The sequence below is a fragment of the Aquila chrysaetos genome, chromosome 15 (assembly GCF_900496995.4).
Source record: "Aquila chrysaetos chrysaetos chromosome 15, bAquChr1.4, whole genome shotgun sequence".
In the NCBI taxonomy this organism is placed as follows: Eukaryota; Metazoa; Chordata; class Aves; order Accipitriformes; family Accipitridae; genus Aquila; species Aquila chrysaetos.
The window spans coordinates 8158575-8181803 of NC_044018.1; the positions used below are offsets into that span (position 1 = coordinate 8158575).

Here is a 23229-nt window from a genome sequence, read left to right on the forward strand (position 1 = left end):
GGACACCTATCATCGAAGCAGCATCCCTCCGCTTTTGATGCACAAAGACCTCAACATCTTCTGGTGAGGAGAAAACATAACTATCCAGCCAACTCCAGTTTAAGCTTTGTGGGGTATAAGACAGCATGTGCCAAACCCATTTCATGTAAATTCTGCTTGATTTGTGCAAAGACATGGTGCTGCTTAGTGGGAGAGAGGGGAATAAATAGATGGGATAAAACCCAGTTGTTTCTTTGAAAATTCACCATATTTTTGCGTTCAGAACACAATTATGTATTTTAAAATTTCGGACCATAGGGAAAGCCGTTTGTACGTTTGATTGGAAGACATCCTTTGTGCTCAATAAAGCCTGTCAGTTCTGTGGAAAAGTCAGCTAACAAAGAGAAATACCCTTTTCTGTTTTCTTTGGCTTTCCTACTGTCCAACTACTGTGCACTTGATTGTCTCCATTCTGTATCTTGGAATTTAAATGTTTCCATACATCCAAGATTAAAAGCTTTTGACTATTACAAAGACTTTTTAAAACAGCTGAAATAAGACTGGTTTATCATCTTCGTCTTCACATTGCCTCATCATTTCTATAAGTGAAATCTGCAGCAAATAATTATTTAAACAAACTTTCCAGATTCTTTGTGGCCATTGCAAATCGGATTCTTTGGCACACTTGTCACATTGATACACTATATACTGGTCTGCTGTTTCCTCTTGTGTGCAGGTTTGCTTTAAAAACAACCAACCAACCAACCCTCCCCACAAAAAAACCCCACCCCTTCTTCCCCAAGTAAAAGCTGCCTAGACTTGACAGGCTTTTGCACAGCATCATTTATACCTCTCTCCAGTTCAGGAAACTTGGCAACACTTAACTACAAGCATATGGATCCTAATGAAGAAAACTGCTGAAATACTACCAAAGTAAATGACTTTGGGGAAGCAGGTGTATGTGCGACTCAGAACTTTTTAAGATCCAGGGGTGTAATTATAAAGAAATTAGAAGGGAAAAGCCCCAGGACTTGCAAAAAATAGGTTATTTCCTGAGGGTTGATTTTTATCCCAGGTGTTACGGATTACATACCTTTTAGGAAATTTCTATGTATGTGAGAATTAAAGAACCCACTTCACTGAAGGGCCACATGACTACAATATATGTGAGCCAGTGAAGCAGCTTGGGGAGAGCATAGAATTGCTCGGAAGACCACACACTGTCTTATTAGTATCTTCAATAAATACAAGTAATTATTATGTTTTTTCTCCATACTGGAGATGGGCACCAGATATGCTGAGCTTTATAAATCCTTTCTTACCTCTTGTGCTTACTTCATTGTTCTGAATGATAACTTTGTGTAGGCAGAGAGACCGTTACCTCTTAACTCAATCTTGTAGGAAACAAAACATATTAGCAACCAACAAAGTGTGAATTCCTCCATCTGTCATCTTGCAGATGAATCTTTTTATAATGTAATAAGGTTTATTTAAATAAAGTTAAATAGAATTGTAAAGAAGCAAACCACGCTCAAGGTTCTTATTTAAAAGACTCTATTCTGTGCTTATTATTGCAGGAGCGTTTTGTGGCAAAAGGATATCTTGTTAGATTTTTCTTTCCTGTCCTAATGTAATGACGGAGGGGGAATTTTTGGCATTAGTGTTCATGCTTTTCACAATTTCTGGAAAAACCCATAGTAGTTATTTTTCATTTCTGTCATCATGCTGAGTTGTTCGCTAACTCTCTTTCCCTGCAGTCCATTTTAGGAGTTGTAGGGAGTTGCACGACATGAATTGGAAGAAGTAGTCAAGATTGTTCACCTAAACATTTCACCCAGTTCGGTAGCAGTTTGTTGTAGGTTTTTGGTGTGGATATTAGGCAGAAAAAGTTTTAAAGAGGACATAATTTTTGCACAGTAGAGGTGGAAGACTATGGCTGTAAAATTTCAGTGATCAAAATGCATTTGTTGGAAACCTACTTGGGAGTCCACTTGTTTGCTGCTCTTTGAAAGTTGTACTTCGAAAATGTTTAGCAGAGTGTGGTGGTGGTGATGGGTAGAACAAAACGGGCTACTTGACAAGAACACTTGTTTTGTGCTAAGTTAAGGTGTGCCAGTACATTCTGCCTGCCAAATTGAACATCCTCTGTGAGATGCTTCAAAAATAGAAGCGAATGCACTGAACCTTGGTTTTATATTATAGTGTCAGTTTGGGCAAAAGTGAATTCAGGTTATTTGCTGTTGGCATGATACATTTTATTTTGCTTTGACAATACTTTACTCATGTTTTTCTTCCTCTTAATCAGTGTGCATTTAGTTCTTAGAAATAAAAAGCTCTTTAATGTTTCACAAGATACAGGATTTTTGCAGTTTTCCTGTCACTGATATGGATGTACAGTATGCACAAGAGAGTCCCTCAAAAAGAGACACCAATTATTAGTCTTCAAATGTAATTGCTCCTGAGAATTGAAAAGTAGAAATGGAGACTAATTGTGTATCTGATCACCTGAGAATTCAATTTTAAAAATAGGCTACAGGCTATTATTTCCTAATTTTGCAATTCTTTGGAGATGTACAAGCGGTGATTAAAATGACTGTTAGAAAGTGATATTACAGCATTTATTAATAGAAAAATTGGAAAGCTCCTGAGCTGCTGAATCTTTTGTCATAAAGATACTAAACTAGTTTTTAAAGTGACAAGCATTCAGGGTGCTATATATCTTTAGCACATCTTTGATTTAAGCTTTGGTTTAGTGCCCCCCCCCATTTTTTTTTAATCTGGTATGCTTGTTAGATGAGAAGTGGACCAATTTAAATGGGAATGTGATACCTGGCATTGAAAGAACAAAGCAGAATTTAGAGGAAGAACCTTGGTTTTGATTTCTCTGATGCACCTGTAGCTACTGTCTAATAGGTTCACATGGTTGATGAAGCATGCCTGCATGGTTTTGATTTCATGACAGGGGTTAGTTAAAAAATTCCCCACAGCCTTAGTGCTGTAAATAATTAGTTCCCTATTGCTTAACATAGTGGATGTATTTGAACATATTTAAAATATCACATGTATTTATTTCAAGGTAACTTGTGAATGTGAATTGCTACTTACTTTTTAGATAACAGTCACAGTGTGTGCTCATCAATTTTACACAATTATAGCTACTAACCTTTTTATAAAATTGGAAAGCTTAGTTTAAAAGTTGCAAGAGTCTGATATTTATGGTGATCTTCCATCTGTTGTTTTTTTTCCTTTTTAAAAATGATTTTCAAGTATATATGAAAAAACTCAGGTGGAATTTGAAGTCTCAGCCAAATTAAGTTGTCTTCATAGCTGAAAAATTGGTATCTTTTATTGTTATCCCCCAATTTATGTATCTGAAAGATGGGGATGGAAAATTGTCTATCCTTCATATTAATTGCTTCCTTTTTTATTTTTCAACGCTTTGTACGGAATCACCTTTGTTCCTTGTTGCTGTATGGATCTTGTAAAAATATATATGCCAGTAGCACTGAAAGAATATCGGAGGATAAAGAGAGAAACAAGGCAGGATTCAGTTTTTGGGACTTGGTGCTACCAAAAGACCAATACAAAAATAGAGTAGAAGAAGTGCAAATGCTGTAAGACCTGGCGGGGAGGAGGAGGTCTGATTAAAAAAAAAAAATGTTGTTTGAGAATAATTTAACTAAAGAATTGATTAATTAGCTTCTATAAACACTTTGTTGCAAACCCATAAACTTTTATGTGGCAATACCTCAGTGCAACATGTTTTCCTATAGTGACTATAATTCTCTAAAAGAGTTTTCCCACTGGAATAACGTTTTACGTTTTTGAAAGGTGGAGTGATGGTGCTACAAAATACAGTGGCATATGAATGTCTCTTGCTGAGAAATATGGAAAAATTTGAATCTAATATCTAGCTCTGGAGAAAAACCCCCAAACCATTAGTACTGCAAAAGACACAGAGGTATTAAGTCTCTCAGTATTTCATAATTACCAGATCTGTTTTTTTCAGTAGTGATGATTAAGCAATTATAGGTAGCCACCTGTAGATATTTACAAAGCTAGGCTAAATTAAAATTCTAGTGCTTTTTAATAGTTTTTCTACTCTTTTGGTTATATTAGTAAAATTATGAAACTCTAAAAAGTCTGAAACATTTTTCTTGATAGTAGAAGTTCACATTTTTCCAAGAGTCCACAGTATGCTTTTTTAACAAGAGATTTCATCTCTTCCATATTTTACTCATGAAACATTTTTCTTTGTACTGCTCATTTTCTCAGTCTGTAAAAGTTTAAAGTTGGTGATGTTCATCCAGTATAACAAAATTACTTGGCTATTAAAAGATATTTTCATACAGAGATATTAAAGTAAAAAAGGAGGAGAGGGGCTAGCCTGTTAAAATTGCACACATACTTTAGATAGTATTAAGGAAGAAGAAAGAGTAATGACCTATAACCCTGGGCAGAAAATACACTATGTATCACACTATATAGTGAAAAAGTAGGTCATTTTAACCTCAATGTGGAATTCATTTCTTACTATATTTCAATATACCTGTACATAATTTCTTAGTACACAACACTGTCACTGGATTATGACCTGATACCTTTTGGCAGCTGCTTTGTGGACCTTGACAATTAAGTATTACTGATTGGTTTTAGCTTTAGGCACATTTGAAATATATGTAGCCCAGCAATGCTATTTCATGGAAGGTATTTTTGTTTTTGTGTGCACTAGGGTACTGTGGAGCTGACATAAAAGCACTTTGCACTGAGGCTGCCTTGATTGCCCTGAGACGACGCTATCCCCAGATTTATGTGAGCAGTCAGAAACTACAGCTTGATGTTTCTTCAGTAGTTCTCAGCGCACAGGATTTTTATCATGCAATGCAGAATATTGTGCCTGCTTCCCAACGTGCCGTGACGTCTTCAGGACATGCGTTATCTCCTGTGATCAGACCACTGTTGGAGCGTACCTTCACCAACCTTCTTGAGGTTTTACACAAAGTATTTCCTCATGCTGAATTTAGCCAGGGTGACAAAAGTGAAGGTATGTGGTTTGGGTTTTTTTTCAAATGCTGTTTCAATTTGGAAGTATTTCAACTGGCTTTCTTGTATGGCTAGCCTTAAACCTGACATGTATTTGGTTCAGTGTTTTTAGTACGTAAATACAGTTTGCTTGGATGTTGCATAATTATTTTTGCTGATTCCACGTTGCTGTGGAATTTAATGAACTGACCTATATAGGCCAAGATCCCTTAGCTATGAGTGCCACCTGAAAAAAGGAGAATGTCCAAGTAATTTACAATTTAAAAATCAGAAATAACAGGCCATAATCAGATGGCAGAACAAAAGCAAACAGTGAGATAATGTTGCTCAGTGTGTTAGGACCTGAAATTGTTGCTCTTGTCCTGAGTGTCAGTTAGCTGTCCCCAATCCTTTGCTTGCTGATAGTGCAGAAGTAGGCTGCAAAGAAGTGCTGTGGGAAGCTTGCAGCTTGGCAGGTGAGACTGTGGTTAGCCAAGATACCTGAGCCTGTGTAATGGTCATCTGGTGGTTAAGGAGAAAGTCCTGAGACTTCCCTCCGCTTGAACTGACCTGATACACTCCTGATCCTCTGAGTTGATTCTGCTGGCTTAGCAAGTAGAGAACTATTTGCTGTTTCGTCAAGTTAGCTTTTTGCCAAATGAGTGAGTAAAATCAACTCACTAAGGGGTCAGATGTATGCCAGAACCCTGCTGCAATGGGAGCAATGTGAGTGCATTGAGGAAGCAGGGAATAAGAAGGAATGCGACTGACTGTTTTGACTGGCAGTGAGTCAATAGGTTCTGGGTTTTTTTTACCCAGCTCTTCTCTGAGACATACTTTAATAGTTACCCTTGTCATTTCTTGGAAGTTAAATGTTGAACAAGATACCTTGGTTTTGATACCTACTTATTCTGACATACTATTTTCTACTGTTCTTATCTGGGATCACCCTCACCCCTCCAACTGTGTAAACAGTACTTGTGGTTGTGTGTGATTAGCTTGAAAATAGCCTAGTCATGAAGCAAATCTGTGACAGCCATGACTTTCTTTTCATTCCTATTCCAGAGCACACTTTCAGACTGCAGCCCAGGGAGCTTAAGCTGATCCTTGTGCTGGCGGCTGCAGTTCCTCCAGCCCAGCTGTGCATTTTTGCTCTATCCCTTCCACTTACTTCAGTACGTCAGGCCCTTTGTTAGACCATGTTAGCCAGCAAACTCGTCCAAAAATGATGTATTTTTTCGGGTTAGTTTTCTGCTGACTGTGGGATAGCTGGAGGTTTTAACAAGTGTTGGAGTTGGCACGAGTTGGGGCCTGGGAGCATGTGGTGGTGGGTAGGGGGAAGTGAGCTGGCTTGCAGCTGCAGTTAGATCGTATTAGGCTCTTGTAACCCAAGTTGTTTAAGATGCTTAAGTCTGTATACTGTTAACCTGTTGGTAATGCCCAATTTAGAGATTGTCGTTATTGTTGAAGAATTGAATTAGGCGTCCCTGTCTTTGTTGTAAAGTTCTAGTTCAGAATATTTTCTTCAGTTACATTCTTTACATTCCTATTTATTACTGCTCATTACTGCTAAGTGAGTTTGGAAGCATTCATTGATTTAAATAGTAGCTTTACTAGATAATCCTGCTGCTATGGCTACTTTTAAATGTTTGTAGATAATCGATTTTGAAGATACATGAACTAAGGTTTCTTTTAATGTTTCCTCTGTACCTTAGTTTTTCTTCTTACCCCCTTAAACCCAAGAAAATACTGAATAATAAGTATAATCTGTGTTAAAACCAGCAAAATCCACTTTTGTGTACAAGGATTTTAAATGTAAATGTAGATTACACACTAGGGCTTCAGTTTTTCTTGAACTGAGAGCCAGGTATAATAGCAAATGCTTATTGGTGTGCTTGCAATCTGCAAATCTAGTTTTCTACACGTCTTTGCAGTTCACTAATATTCCTGTTTCTTGTAATTCAGTGAGTCAGACGCTCAAGTAAAGGATGTCACAGAGGCCTGATGCCTGGGATGAAAAGATAGGCTGCCTTTTTAATAATTACATATTTTAGGAAGTGAAAGCTCTGTCCAGTGCATGAACATAGGACTTACCCTATGGTCTACATTTGGTATAGCAAAAATTCTGCCTGTTTAGGGACTGCAGTGAGTCAAGGGTTAGGAGGCCTATGTCCAGTTGATTTGAAGGCCTCTGTCCTTGCCTGGAGCTAAATGTCCAGCAGCTTCTGAACTGCTTTTTCTTGTTATGGACTAGCTTTTGGCCACTGATAGGGGTCTGCAAACCTTTTTTATCTTTGCCCCCTGAGGAATGATTGTCAGGTGTGTGACTGCATCATGCCTTGCCAAGGGATGTGGCATGTCCTTGTCCCGTACCAGCAGAATGTTATTCCTGCCCAGCCTACTCTGAATCCAGTTTCTTCAATCCCACAGCCAACTAAGGGAACCTTTGTTGTCTGTTGAGAAATTTTCCTGGCACTGTATGTCTAGATGCATAGCCCTTAGATGGCGTCTCCATCCAACACTTAACGCTGCTTTGAAGTTGATTCCTTTGTCCCGTGGCGGTGGTTTGATCAGTGTAGCAGGACCTGGCTTCATGTAAATCAGGCAAATAATGCAGTGGGTCATATATTTGAGAATAACACTTAGATACCTCTGTATTTCACACTTTCATTTCACAGCAGTCCATTTTTCTAAGCGGCTGTGGCCACCTTGAGCTACTGTTAGGAAGTCCAGTGGTTGCCCTGAACGGCAGTGTGCTGCAGTGACTCTGGGCTGCTCTCAGGAATGCTGCCCATCCATTGCAGAGCATTTTGTTCCTCAGGAGACCTGGCCTCTGCACTGCTCTTACTGTACAGCTGAGTGACTGTGACCATTTTCATCCCATCGTTGCAGACTGATTTCTCTATGGGAATGAGAATGAGTGGCTTGCTTAGGGTGACATCAACATTTCCTCGGGCAAGTAAAGATGTTGCAGCAGTTTTTTCCCATTATCAAATCGCAGCAGTCTACTCTTAATCCTGTTGCAGCTCTGGTAGCTAATTTAGCTGTACCTGATTTTTGACTGTCAACTGATTGTTTTGTTTTAGTGCCATATTTGTATTTTTTGCAGTTGTTTATCCCTGCAGTCTGGCTTTTGAATGTAATCAGTCTTCTAGCTTTTTGTTTCTGAAGGTCTATGTAGAGAGTACTTCAGCTCATTGTGCTACTATATTAGCAAAGGAATTAAAATAGGTTAAGGTATAGCATATAAGCATGGAATGAATTGAGCTGATTTTGATAAAAAGTAATTTGACATTCTTTGGCAGATTATCAGAGGGTGGAAAACAATTCTTCATAAACATACATTGTCTAGGTAGTCGTGCTGAGAATAACTTTGGAAGAAGTGTACCTCTAAAAATTTGGGCACTTAGAACAAATAAATAAGTACAAAATTCTATATAGTTTGAGGAATTAGAGATTTTATAACTTTATTCTTGAAAAACCTCTAGCTGTGAAATAAAAGCAAAGGAAGCATTTCATAACAAGTTAAACATTCGTTGTATTTGTGAAGTTCTGCTTGATGATTTAAAAAAACAAATTGTAATTATGATTAGAGTTCTACAATATTTAATTTGTTTTGGTTTTTGAAGTAATAAGTACTTATTATTCTGTGTTCTAATATTTAGACAGTTTTAACTCATTTTTTCTACATTTGAAAATGTTATAAATTACATGAAGAAAATTGTAATGTCTTTTCTTGTTTGTTGTGTGTGCACTTAGAAGTGATAAGGTTCTAATTAATATATTTCTTGGAACAGATGTACCAAGTCTAATATTAGATGATAGTGAAGATGAGAATGCTTCATCAATTTTTGAGACGAGCTGTCACTCAGGATCACCAAAGAAACAGTCATCAGCTGCTATACATAAACCCTACCTTCATTTTACAATGTGAGTGTTTTTCTAAATGCATATAACCAGATAGATGAAACCATGAAATTCTTACATCAGGAGAGGTAACAAAGATGATCTTTTGCTTTGTGATGGCAATGGTGTTCTGTAATAGAAACATGTAAGTGCATGGACAAGAGTATTTTAGGTATGTGAATGGTTTTAGGAGAGGCCACATCCTAGACAGTAATCAGAAATATTTTGCAACAGACAGGTATAGCTTAGAAGTAAGGATATTAACAGCAATTCTTAATTGTAGCAAGCTATTTTGATTTGAAAGATTAAGAACTGGGAAGAGAGGTATGTAGGAATATTTTGGAGGGATTGTTTGCTTTTTCTTGGTCTAAAGTATTGTTGAGCTTCAGTGTATGCAGCTGTTTGGATGCTTTATATAATTAATGCATTCAGCATTTCTAACATCCTTTTTTCATTGTTTTTCATGGAAAGTTTTGGGAAAATGGGAATTTAGAAAGTGTGCGTGAAATTTGGATGAGTGTTTTGTATTAAGAATAGTTTTAGACTACTTTATATGATGAGTTCTGCAGGGAGTTTACTAAATAAAGAAAATGAGGTTAGGAAGATTGTTCAATAGTAGTACTGTTTAGTAGAGCCATCTTGTGGAAAGCTGCTAAAATTTTTGTGCTAAAGAGTAATGCCAGAACAGCCTTTATGGGAATCTAGGCTTAAAAATAAGGAATTAAGTTCAAATAGTTTGAGATACATAGTCAGGTATTTTAATGCCAAATTTAACCTTTTCTTGTGAGGTTGGGAGAGGGGAACCCAAACCCAAAATGATGATATATATTTGTGTAGATGTGTGTCTAAATAAAATAATCTGGAAGAATATGTTTATTTTTGTAAAGTACGTAAGTCTGCCTTAATCTATCTTTCTGAGCATCTTTGATTGCTATCTGTGTGTGTAACCCTTCCACCACCAGAACTGAAAAGCCAAAGGTCAACAATGTTCATAGCTGTTATAAAATATTTAACCTGAAATAAAACCAGCCAGTCTTGTTTCACTGCCTGAGCTGATTGATGTGCAGAGAAAAATGCCTTAGTGAGAGAAAATGCAAACTAATCAAAAAAACTTTCTTGTTTCATAATCAGTTTTCTATAAATGGACTTCTAAAGCAAAAACCTAATGCTGTTCTCTTTGTCTCACTTGTCCCCACAACAGGGCAAAACCCCCAAAACAAACAAACAGAAACCCCCTAAAATCCTTGTATGAACTCCTTAGGATTTCTTCTCAACATCAAAACTAAAAAATATGTTTACCTTTGCAGTTTTTCCTTTAAAATCTTCTGTCTGGAAATCTACTGAATAGAAGTGTATGGATATGCTAGAATAGAAGATGAACAGTGATTTTATTCAGTCCTACTTCAGGTCCTATTTCTTAAATAAACAAAGTATTGGAATGTTAGGTGGTTCTTGGAAATCTTGGGTAGCACTTACGGGATGAATGGATTGATCTGGGATTCCTGAGGCTACTGAAGAGATGCTTTAGTAGTTAGGACTGAACTAGACATTATTAAATAGATATCTTCACTGGAAGTCCATTAAGTCTTTTTATATGATCAAGGAATTGGTTTTAAATAAACTGGTTATAATAAAAATTTTCATGAATTTAATATGTGCATAGCTTTGCAGAGATGAGTTTGAATTAAATTGTTGTGAAATCAAAGAACAGATAAAACTGGAGTTATTGAGACTTGGAGTAGTGTTGAGATATAGTAGAGTTAGTTGAATCTTTTTAGGTAATAGTAGGAAACGATTACCCATTACTGAAAGTCTTTTGGATTCTAAAATATCTTATTATATATATCCATCCATTGATAACATTGGCACGTTAATTGTATTTTGTAACTGTTACTTTGTTGCAGGTCAGCTTATCACCAGCCAACCTCTTACCGACCAAGATTACTGCTATCTGGAGAGAGAGGTTCGGGTCAGACTTCGCACCTTGCTCCAGCACTATTGCACAGTCTTGAAAAATTCTCTGTACACAGGCTAGATCTGCCAGCACTTTATTCAGTCAGTGCCAAAACGCCTGAAGAATCATGTGCACAGGTGACATTTCAGATTCTCTTGTAATGAGTAAATTATGTAATTCTGGAACAGATTAGTTGCATCAATATAAAAGCAGCTAACTGGAATGTAACTTAAAAGCCAGGTTTTCATAGGTTCCTTCTATTTTCATGTTTAAAAGAAAGGGGTCTCTAGAGGGTGATTGAGATCTCTGCTGACTAGTGAGAGTAATTACATTTTTAACTTGCCCCCTCAGTCACATACCTAATGTCAAGTAAGCTTAATCTGGGTATTCGGTTCCTGATTTTCATTTTATTAGCTTGTGTATGAACTGGTGTGCTGTAGTTCTAGGTTCGTTTACTTAGTTTTAAATGTTTTAGGTTTCAAAACAGTTTGTGGTGGATTTTGCTTGGATTGCAAACCAATTTAATTTTCATCTTGATTATTCAGTCTTAGCAAGTTTTTAAAACATATATGGTAAGTAGTTGTTTTGTAGCCTTCCTAGCACATTGGTGTAAAATAATTGAATGATACGGCTAAGAGGCACAAACACTTGTTTAGAAAGCATTTATCATTAGACGATTTTATTTTACTGGAACATCTGTATATAAAATACCAAAAACAGGAGTCATTTCCTAGTCCACAGTAATTGTATTACTCACAAGTGATAAGAACAATTAGTTTCTCCATTTAAATACCACTGTTTCTTTTAATTAGATCTTTCGTGAAGCTCGAAGAACAGTACCAAGTATTGTTTACATGCCTCATATTGGTGATTGGTGGGAAGCTGTCAGTGAAACTGTGAGAGCTACTTTTCTAACTTTGCTGCAAGATATACCATCCTTCTCCCCTATATTTCTACTGTCTACCTCTGAGTCCATGTATAGTGAATTGCCTGAAGAGGTAAGTTTATTGTGGAAGGAGGCATTGTTAGGGAGGTATGTGCTGTTCAGAACGTTGTGATCATGTAAAACCATTGTTTTGCAGTGGTTTTCTAACTTAATTTAAATTATGTGAAACTGAAAATGTAATATTAATTAAATGTTTTTAATTTTCTTTAATGAGGGATGTACATCCATATTACCGATTTTCATAATTTCCATGCTACTTTGCTGAGAAGACAAAATTGTTCGTTTTGTCAATTTTTCATTTTGACAAATTACTCCAGTATAATTAAATACAGATTTAGTCTAAAGGCCTAATCTTTAGCTTTACATCTTCTGAGGCTCAGGATGGGGGAGGGGAATTCCTATTTTTTTCCTCAACATTTTCTTTGATTTTTTTTTTTTTCTTTCCCTTCTGCCCTTTCTCTTCTCACTACAGAGGTGGCCATTGTTAGGATCATGGGATACTGAAAGTTTAGTTACTACAGAAACTTCAGTGAGAATTACAAGTATTTGTTTTCCCAAGGTTATGCATGCAGCTTTGGGTAGAGTTTACTATCTTCTCTTCTGTGGCTAATTTTGAGTAGTTTGTGACTAGTGTTTTAGTATGGTCATTAATAATGTATTTTTGAGTGGGGGCTCAATTTTCATATGGCTTTTTTTTTTTTAGGTGAAATGTATTTTCAGAATCCAGTATGAAGAGGTTTTTTATATTCAAAGACCAAGTGAAGAAGACAGATTGCGATTTTTCAAAGGGTTAATTCTTGATGAGGCAGCAATGCCCCCACCAAGAAGGAAACAGGCTGGTAAACTAAGTTACAGTAAAACCAATAATAGTGTCATCTGAATGTTTTATTTTGTGATATTTTCCTTTTTCAAAAGGTGTGGGTAAATGACACTTAGTGTAATTAACATTTGACAGTGTTAATCAGTGCCCAGAATAAATTTCATGCGTTACAGTTATCAGTTTTGGAAAATGGAGAGCTGTGGGGTTAAGGATGCAGTGATAGGTCGATGAGGCAGATTAAATATGTAATGAAATTTGGAGTGGCATAATCCCAAGAGCCACTGTGTTGTTAGTATTTCCATTGTCTGACTTCTTGTTTTTTTCCCTAGCTCTTCGTGCTCTGGAAGTTCTTCCTCTTGCACTGCCATGTCCTGCCCGTGAGCTGTCAGAAGCAGAAAAACAGCGAATGGAGGACCAGGAAGAGAACACATTGAGAGAACTGCGGTTGTTTCTCAGGGATGTTACCAAGAGGCTGGCCACAGACAAACGCTTTAACATCTTCAGCAAACCGGTGGATATTGAAGAGGTCTTGTTTCAGTAATGTGCAAACAATGAAGTTGAAACTATTAGAAAAAGAATATAAATTAAAAAAAAGGAAATTGATACGTTAATAAGAAAAATAGATGTTTGATCCATGATCTTTACAATCTAAAATGCTGATTTTTAGCTGGTGAGATAGTCACAGCTTCATCATCTGTGATGCAAGGAGTTGGAGCATGTTCTTTGGCTATACCAGTGACCTATTAAAAAACCTTGTGCATTCCTGTCAATTTTATAACTGAAATCAGCATTTCAAAATGCCATCACTCCTATCCCTACACGTGCTCCTGAAATATTTGAAACCATAAATATAATTCTGTAATAAAGGCTTTTACAACATTGTAATCATAGGCATGATAATACTGGGAAAGTGATCTGTGTTCTGTAATGAATTCAGCATTAATAGTATTGTTGAATAATTTCAGCAGTAATGCTTGTGGATGCCATTAATCACAGATGGTAGCACATTATAAGGCATTAACTGGTCGATTATGGAGTATGCACACCTAACTGATGAGACAGTTTGATCTGCAAATCTATTTTCAGGTGCTGCTATATGAATAGGATTGCGTTCGGTCTGACTTTGAGATCAGATGCTGGCCCACTGCAAGCTTTGCAAGCTTGCTAAATTAAAAAAAATAAATGCTTAATTGCTTCTGAAGAGAAGCATCTCTTTTGGAAGACGTTAAGAGATGAATATGGGACATGAAAAGTACAGCACTCTAAAAAGCAGATTTGCAGTGTAAATTCTATGTAGGATGGAACAGGTGTCTTTTATGGGCCCATGCAGTCTTCTCTTAATTTGAGCTTTCCATAGTGTTCAGTAGCTGACTGTTTCTGAAAGACTGACAAGAACTCTTTAATGTGGCAACTTACAGTGTGAGCATGGTCTGAGCAGTAACTTTGATTTTTATTATGAAACTGCTTGGGAGGTCCATTATTGGTGGAAACACTTCATATATGTAGTAAAGGCAGTTTCTTTCCCCAAAGAACTTGCGGTCTAAACTTGCATAAGGTCACATAAAGAACGAACAAATTACTATCCTTGTTTTGTAGATGGAGAGAATTGAAATGTGAATTTGTTACTTAAACACTTGCCAAAAACCCTGCTAATATATCACAGCACTAGAAATTAAATGGAATCCTTTTCGTCCTACCTGGTGCATTTAAGCACAGGACTATCCTTTCCTTTTCTACAACAGCCTGTCTGCTTGACTGACTTAGAAAATGCGTTAAGTTTGTTCCACTCCTACTTGGCATTGCAGAGAATGCTGCCCTGTGATAAGTCAAGGATTTTCCTGACTAATTCAGCAGCAATGTTTACAGTTTCCAGTGAAGATTCTTTCTGATGATGTGCTGACAAGAAAAGGAAGCCTGTGGCTTGGCTTTCCAGTCACTGAACCAATTATCATCATGTTTCCATAGAGGGAGACAAGAAGAGAATTTTTGCAATTTTAATTTTTCATCATAAATTTCAGTGTATATATTTAAGGAATTGGGTGATAGACTGCTGTCCACTGAAGTAACGCATTAATGTTGGTTTACGTTGTAATGTATTTTTGTATGAATGTCTACAGATACTTTATTAAAAAAAAATTCTTATGGAGCCATTATGGCTTGATCTGAATTATGTATTTAACTCTTCAGTATTTTGTCAGCCACCATCATGCATGATCTCAAAACGCAATACTGTTTCTGAGGCTGCCAGTATTTTAAATTGATTGTGATCTTAATCACATTGAAACATTCAAGTATAGGGTTTTTTTCCTTGAAGTAACAAATTCATAGATTCTTTGGTGAACTTTGTTACAGTGGCTGTGCTGATGCATTTCACTATCAAGCTTGAGACCCTTATGGTATCATTAATTATGTTAAATACTTTTTAGTGTACCCTAGTAGTTACTAAATCTCCAGTTATAAGCTAAGCTCATATTAAGCTGCGAACTATGACACAAGGCTTTCTCTTTAGACTGCCCTTCTGTACAGTCAGGCTAATGTCTTCAATTGATAAAACCAGACTTTTTTGTTGAATGAGTGATTGAAGGAACTACTCAATAGAATATATATAAAAGCTGGTAATTTGACTGTTCAGTTTAATGAGAACTTTACCTACAAGGTGAACAGAATATAGCTTCCCTAGTTTTTCCCAGGGTTTTGAGTTAGGCTGATTGTTTTTGCCTTTCTAACCCAAGACAGTGTTATAGCACTATATAAAAAAACCCCAATAGTTCAGTCTAAATAAAATTAAAAATACATTTATGTTAAAATGCTTTGCCTCAAAAATACCATTAAATTCATTTTGGAAGATAAATTGGTGAGCTACTGAAGAAAAAGTAGCTTTGGAAGTCCTATGTTTTATTTAGTCTGATAAAACTTCTGTTTTCAACATAAATTTGTTTAGAAATCAGAATGTTTAGTTAATATATTAGAGCTAAGCATGTGAAATGAATAACAGTATAAAGATGTGAAATTGGCAGTGTTTAAATGGAATGCATGTGTTCTTGTGTCATTTCTGTATGCTGTTTATAGGTTTCAGATTACCTTGAAGTTATCAAAGAGCCAATGGACCTATCAACAGTAATAACCAAAATTGATAAACACAACTACTTAACAGCCAAGGATTTCCTAACAGATATTGACCTGATCTGCAGCAATGCATTGGAGTACAATCCGGACAAAGATCCTGGAGGTAAGGACCTATTTCATTTTGGCCTACCTAAGCCTGAAAGCCTGGTATTTAACCATGTATTTGGTTACTATTCAGGCATTTAAATAAACTGCATGCTATCTGATAATTAGGATAAGCAAGTCCTAAGGGTCTGTGCTTGTAGTATTCTGAGGCATGTGGTACACCGGGGGACATTATAAGAGCAGGAGAACTACAGCATTCAGAGTTGTGTTCTAATAAATTAGGTTTCATAGTTCCTTTTCAAATTTGATAGCTCCTTTTCAGTGAATAGACTTTGTATATGCAACAAAACCCCAACGTAATTTGGAGAGCTCTATAGAGAATCCTGCATGCAATCTGGCAGTGGCCTACTTTATTTCCACATTGGCTTAGAACATTAAATTCGCAGACAGAAATTAAGAACTATGTATTTGGGGACAGAAATAAAACAGGATAAATCATCAGGCAAGGAAGTTAGTTGCAGCTGATTAGGAGAGATAAGAAGGCATTGTCTTGACAAAGTGTGATGGGATGCTTTCAATTAAAATGGAATTTGTAGATTGAAATGCATGTAAAAGCTGTACATGCTCAAAGTAAGGAAAGAACATCTTGTGTACTTGCTAGGGCTGCCTTAGAGTGTACATTGCCAAAAGAAGGCCTTTCAATTGGCAGCTTCAAGAATCATCGGTAAAAGAACCACAACAAAGCACCCTTTTCATGTAGTTGTATTTGATATATGTGATACTTGGAAATCTGGGTCCATCTACAGATATAGTCCAATGTGTTAAAAAGTCTTTCATTAAATCTTGAGAAATCATTTTACCAGGTTAAAGCCTGATTTTCTGTATTTTTGTTGCTTCTCAAATTTTTGATTTTCTGAGGCATTTGCAAATGGTCTCATGTGTGGACTAGGTACAATATAGTCTGGTCAAATAGTTATGCTTATTTTTCACATTTGCCTTTTGAAACCAGTGCTGGTTGATATCTTTGGAAAATAAACTTTTATTTCTTTGATTTATGATGCACTTTGTTTTACAACTAAAAAAAATACATTGATAAAATACAGCAAAATGTTTTCCATCATCTTGATAATGCACTTTTGAGGACTTCTAATGTGTAATTGATGTGAACTAATCAAAGCCAATGGACATTTGGGATTCTGAGTGTCTCTGAAGAGCGCCTGTTTAGAAGATGAGGACTATGAGACATACCTCCTGCATGCGACTGATGTATGTTTGTGACTTTGTGATGGGCTTTGGGAAAAATTGGCATTAATATACATCCTTTGTTCTCATTTTTAGGCCATGTGGACCTGTGGGCTGGGTTGTTTAATTCTAGGAAATGTAGTCTGAAGAGGTTTTTTTGAAGTTTTAGAGCAGGTGTTATGGGACTACAGACTTCTAAGGTCAAATCTGCTCAGGGTCATAAACGAGATGAGTCGCAGGTTCAGTGTGGCAGAAACATAAAATAGCAAAGACAGCTTGGGGAACATTTAGTGACAGAAGTTTTCATTGAGCTTGTCCAAAGAGAAAGAGTCTTAAGAAATATATTTAGGGAACCAAAATAGGGATATTTTTTGGTTTTCCTTACCATCAGGACTGAGCTGGGAGAAATGGATCTGGCTATTTCTAGGCTAAGTTTTGGATTGGAGTTTCTCATCATTGAGTAGGTAATGAAAGATAGTTCCGTCCTCTGCGTTGTCAGTGATGTATTGCTCTTCTGGCACGCAAGATTTCTTGAGCTGTTGTATGAATACACTGCTGAAACAGCACATCATGTCTATGTATGTAAGCATTACATGCGTTCAGATGCATTAACTGAATATTAACCTGTAAATGCTCACATTCTCTAAAGCTGGGCATATGTGCTTGCCTCTGCTTCGTGCTTGAATTTGCAGAAGAATCATACTGTACCTGTCTATCCTGTTGTTCAGTTGGAAAGGCAATAGGAGTACCAGACTAGCTGGTTTTATATGCAGTACAGATATTCAAAACTGGCTTCCTTGGTTTTTTTGGGGGGCGTTGTATTCCCCCCCCCCCCCCCCCCAGTACTTTGCTATAAAATTTCAGCTAGGTTATATAGTAAGATTTGGGTGGGGGTTGGTTTTTTTTTTTTTTTTCTTCCCCTCCATTGTTTGACCAGGAAATGTTCTTAAAGGTGTGGAAACGTAACCATTGTGTGTTAGACACAATAGTATTCGCCTCTTTGAAGCACTGTCTGTGGGAAAGCCTTGCCCATCACAGGATATGAGGAAAATAGTAGTTCAATCAAATACTCTTGATTTGATTTTTCGTTGGGTTTTTTCTTTTTTTTTTTTCCTCTTTCTTTCTTTTGCGAGGGTATCTTAAGCTTTATTATCTGACCAACTTTTTAAGGTCTAATATCGCAAAATTACATCTGCAAAGAATGCAGTTTATTTTTTGTGATCATAAAACATAATGCTTCACAAATATATGTGGGTAAATATTTCTAGTTTACAGTTGATTTAAGTGGCACTAGATTTCCCCAGGAAACATATGTAGGGCTCATTTGAGCTGGATACTGGATATTCTTTTTCACTCAGCAGTTTTTCCAGCTGTAAAATTTGCTGTTTCTAGAATTATAAACCTTATTTAATAAATGTTCACTGATACTCTTAATTGTTGTCTTTAGTGATTATTAAAACAAATTAAATCTGCTAATTGCATAACATGTTGTAGACATTAATGTTGATGTTTGCTGTTGAAGTACCTCCATCAGCTGGAAAAAGTAATTCAGTATGGATGAATTGACAAATTAAATATGTTTGTACTAAAAGCAAACAATGAGTATTGTAGGTTTCATTGAAAAGCAACATTCTAGATGTTAATTTTCTCCACATACAAGCTTATTTATTAAGTTAAAATTACTTTTCAAATTTCAACAGCATTGGAATAATTTCTTTTGTGTGTTTCAAAGGTATGGGAACTGGTCTTCTCTGAAAAAATGTTTTTTCATGAGTCACATTTAGGCTTCCAGTGTGGGCAATATTTTTTTTGTCCTGTTCCCCAAATAGAAGTGAAAATGTAACGAACTCGAGGCTTGTTTCTTGCCAGTTTTTCTCAATGGATTAAAATGAGAAATAGCTATTCAATATAAGCAATAAAGTAATCTGTTTTAGCACAATTTTGAATTTTCTAGCAGTTGTTAAATAAAAATTAAGCAATAAATTAAGGTTAAAAAAAACAGGGGAGGAATATAAGCATGCCAGGTCTACCTTACAGATTTAGGAGACGTCCAGTATGATTTTGCAGGCAGTATAATTGTATGAATGTTCCTAGACCTCAGTGGGTAAATTAATTCCTGGACAAATCTCTTGTTACTTTTGGGACTCTCTGCACTGTACTCCATTATACTGTGTAGATCTGCCTGTAGGAACTGGTACACTTGCTGATTCTAGCAAGTTTCTAAGGATTGCAAGTTGATTTAGGTGTGTTCATCAGTCACTGTTTGCATTTGTTTATAAGTGCCACTATTGATTAAAGTAACAATTTGTACTTCTGAAAAATACTATATCTCTTAAATAGCTGGGTTGTGATTTTTGAGCATGCTATGTTATTGATCCATCTACATTTTCATACATTTGTAATATTTCCCAGTTACTTCTGTCTATATCAGTGTTGTAATATGCAATACAGAACAAGATAAAATGGTAAAGAATTTACATAATTGTGAGGAAATTAACAAGCGTGCTGTCCTGTTTTCTAGATAAAATAATTAGACACAGAGCTTGTACTTTGAAGGACACTGCTCATGCTATCATTGCTGCTGAACTGGATCCAGAATTTAATAAGATGTGTGAAGAAATCAAGGAAGCGAGAAGAAAAAGAGGTATGTTTAACTTCATTTATTGTAACACAACATATATGGGATAGAAAACAGAATTTAAAAATGGCTATATAAAAATTTAAGATGAAATATAGAATAAGTGTCAGCCTCAGGCAGTGCATGTTAAAGGATGACTGAGTGTGAAACTTGTCTACTTTTTCCAACTATGTGAGCTGGTCCAATAAGTCACCATCTTTACAAAAGAAGGATGCATTGCCTATTGGTACAAAAAGTATTGTAGAACATGGTGGACAGGTAAATGTTGGGATTGTGGTACTAGCTGAAGATGTGGTGAAACCAGAGCTGCATTCTAAAAATGCCATGTAATGCAGAGTAATAACAAGTATGATTAGAGAGAACGGCATTTAAAACAGTGGATTTTCAGTTCACCCTGGCCTGTGCACAAATGTACTTTTGGTGATCTGTTGATTAAGAAACAACTATTACACCCACATTGAGGGGAGCATGAGGTTGACTTTCTAACAGTCCAGAATCAGGCAGTATAGCCCCCTACATTGGAGGACATCACTGACTTAGATTTGTTGAAATTAGTGCAGGTATTTTCAGCATGTAGTCCATAGACCTCCAAGTGTGTGGACAGCTGCTAAAGTGACCAGAAAAGGTAATCGGAAGCCCAGACATATTCCCAGTATGGGAACAGGGCTCTGTTTGCATGAAAAAATCTGTAGCTCCATGGAAAATTTTTCAAGTTCTGAAAATTGAAAGAGGTTGAAAATCACTGAACTATAACATCAGAACAAAATTTCATGCTGATTTAGGGATTACTGATTTCAGTAATTCCAGCTTTGCCTTGGCAAGCTGTTTCCTGCTTTGCCTCCTGCTTTGGTAAAAAACTGCATTATCTGATTTCTAGGTTGAATTTGGCTGGTCTTAACTTACAGCTGCTGGTTCATGGAATACTTCTATCAGTAGATTGAAGACCCTTTATTAATAAATTTCTTTGAACTATGCAAGTATCTGTAGTCTTTCTCTTCTTCAGGTTTAAACTGATAACAGTTCCTTTTATTTTCCTATTCAGTCATGCTTTTTTTTTTAATTCTGTACAAGCTTCCAATGTGTGTCTTGAATTGTGGATAAGAGAACAAATTGTAATTCACCGTGGTTGTAAAATAGAACTAATATAATGCCTTTATTTCTCCTTTGTACTTTTCTATTAGAAGTATAAGAATATTCCCAATTCTGGCCTTAGTGTCACACTGTGAGCTGTGCTCAGTTAATTATCCATTATGACTCCCCCATGATTGTTAAAGGTTATTGCTTCCGAGGTTAAAGTAACTGTTTGTAAGAGCTCTTTGTTACAGAGAGTGACTATATAGCTTGTAAGTCTCTCCTTGCAAGTCTTCCAAGAGCTAACTGGAATGCTGCCCTTCTTTTTGTGGCAGTGACCAAGTAATATATATTTCTGAAGGCAAAACCTGCAGACCCTGTTGAAAGAGGTGGATTTTCAGAAGTCATAGTTAAGGCTGATGGTGTCATGCAATGAACTTGTTAAATCAGAAAAAGAAGATACTGTTGTCAGATGCTGGTTAGTGGGCCTTCAGATACAGATAGGTGACTAGCAGTACAGTTGTTGAGTGACAACAGCTCACATACAACAATGGGCAGGTTTTCAAAGTGCATTCTACGCATCGGCATGGAAACTGTTACAGTGTGGCAGATACCTGCAAGTCACATTTCAAAGATGCTCATGCTTTTGGACCACATTGTGGTGGTTTCAAGAACAAAGGAGCTCTGCAGTTGGTCCATCTGCAGAGTGTGGAAGGCTAAGATCACTTACTGGATTAGCAAGGACAGAATATTTGGAATGCATGGAAGAAGCTGTATTAGATTAACTGGTTATGAACGAAGAAAAAGATACCAAGCGCTTGAGGTCTGAGGAAGCCTCATGCTGTAAGGCAAGCACAAAGATTGTCCTGTCCCTGGATCAGGAGTTGTGTCCAAGGCTGTGGTGTAGAACATGAAGAAGATGGTACTTCAGGCATGTAGTCTTGGCACTGATCATTGTAATGGATGGAAGGGATTTGAAGGCTGATCAACCTTGCCATTACTCCCATTTTGCTCTACAGAGGATACTCAACAAGACAGCAGATCAGCAAAATCACAGTGCATCTGCTGGTCTAGACTTTGACATGTACCGTGTTTTGGAACATTTTGGGCAAGGGACGACGAAGGCATATACTTGCACTTTCTTCTTTTGATTGGATGTCCACAAGGTTAAGTGATTTCTGGTTTCTTCTTTGGATTGATTACTAGATGGTCAGGTATGGAAATGATCCCCAGATCCTCCTTCTTCCCCTCTGCTTCATAAGGGTATATTTTGAAATAATGGAAGGTTTCAGTTAGGAAATACTTGAGGAAAATTGTGTAAGCAGTGCAAAGTATGCCTTTTGCTCTCCAAAAGCTTTGTGCAACTGGTCACTGAAATGCAAGGGTGGTTGCTTATACCATGCTGTTTGCCAGAGCGGAGCTACCCAATGAAATCATGCTGAATCAGGCAGCCAGCCTTGTTGCCTGACAAAGTGGTGGGGAATTGAACCCTTAAGTACTTCTTTTTAATATCAGTAAGAGATGTCCAAGCAAGGCCTTAAATGAATGTTGAGACTGAAGTCACAGTGAGTGTGCTTCACTATATGATGCAGGCTTTTTTTTCAGCTCAGAGTACCCTGTACTTCTCTTTTCATGTTCCTTTAAAAGTGCCAGACTGGCATGTGTACAGTCTGATGAGGAAAAAGAAAAAAAAAAAACCTCTGCATTTATTTCTGGACTCATCTTGATAAAGGATCCTAACTTCAAGCCTTACCAGAGTTAAAATTCTTAGCTTGCCAACAGGACTATTGTGAAAGAAGGGCAATAATGCAAACAGTGGACTGTGTAGAAAAAAAGTCCAGGTATATCATGAGAATCTACTAGTGTTTTTTGGGCTGAATATAAAACTTGTATTAATACCACCTCAGAAGAGGTCAAGGTAGTGTTGCAGTCACAGATGGAGTCAGAGTGGGTGGCTGTCACCATCAGAAAGGAAATTTGTCTCCTGACAAACAGAACATGCCCCGTACTTGGTTACATCTTGGCCAACATTTTCTTGGCTACATTTGGAAAGACTTCAGCATTCAACATGAGATTTGGATGGAATTGAGCAAGCTGGTCTGCATGAGGCTTCTAATAGATTCTCTGGAAATGTTATCAAGTATTTCTGTCTGGAATCACAGAGGAGTTTGGAAGGCAAGTGACACATACTGTAGGCTTTTTAATCTTTACCCAGTTAAAAAGCCATTGATTTTCTGAATTGTGCCATGTATTAGCGCTTAATTTATTTTCCAGGATACTGAAGATGAAGGTTAGGGCTAAAAAGCTCCATATCCATTTTCTTCACAATTCTCTTGGCAAGTTATTTAGCAATTTACGTAGTTTTAAAATGGAAGGTATTTCTACATCACTTTCCTTTTTCCACAACTTTTCTGTTTTTTTGACAGATCTGCCATTTTTATTTAGTACTGAGATTGGTGACCAATCTCAGAAGTACTGCA

At 36.8% G+C, this 23229-nt stretch overlaps 1 protein-coding gene across 1 annotated transcript in view; it reads left to right on the forward strand.

The window, feature by feature from the left end:
• ATAD2B (ATPase family AAA domain containing 2B) overlaps positions 1 to 23229 on the forward strand; it is an 80945-nt gene that overhangs the window by 33067 nt on the left and 24649 nt on the right. Inside the window, 8 exon segments of the mRNA XM_030037514.2 lie at positions 4712 to 5023; positions 8799 to 8931; positions 10812 to 10998; positions 11674 to 11859; positions 12511 to 12646; positions 12957 to 13153; positions 15697 to 15856; positions 19562 to 19684. Of these exon segments, the coding sequence (XP_029893374.1) occupies positions 4712 to 5023; positions 8799 to 8931; positions 10812 to 10998; positions 11674 to 11859; positions 12511 to 12646; positions 12957 to 13153; positions 15697 to 15856; positions 19562 to 19684 (1434 nt within the window).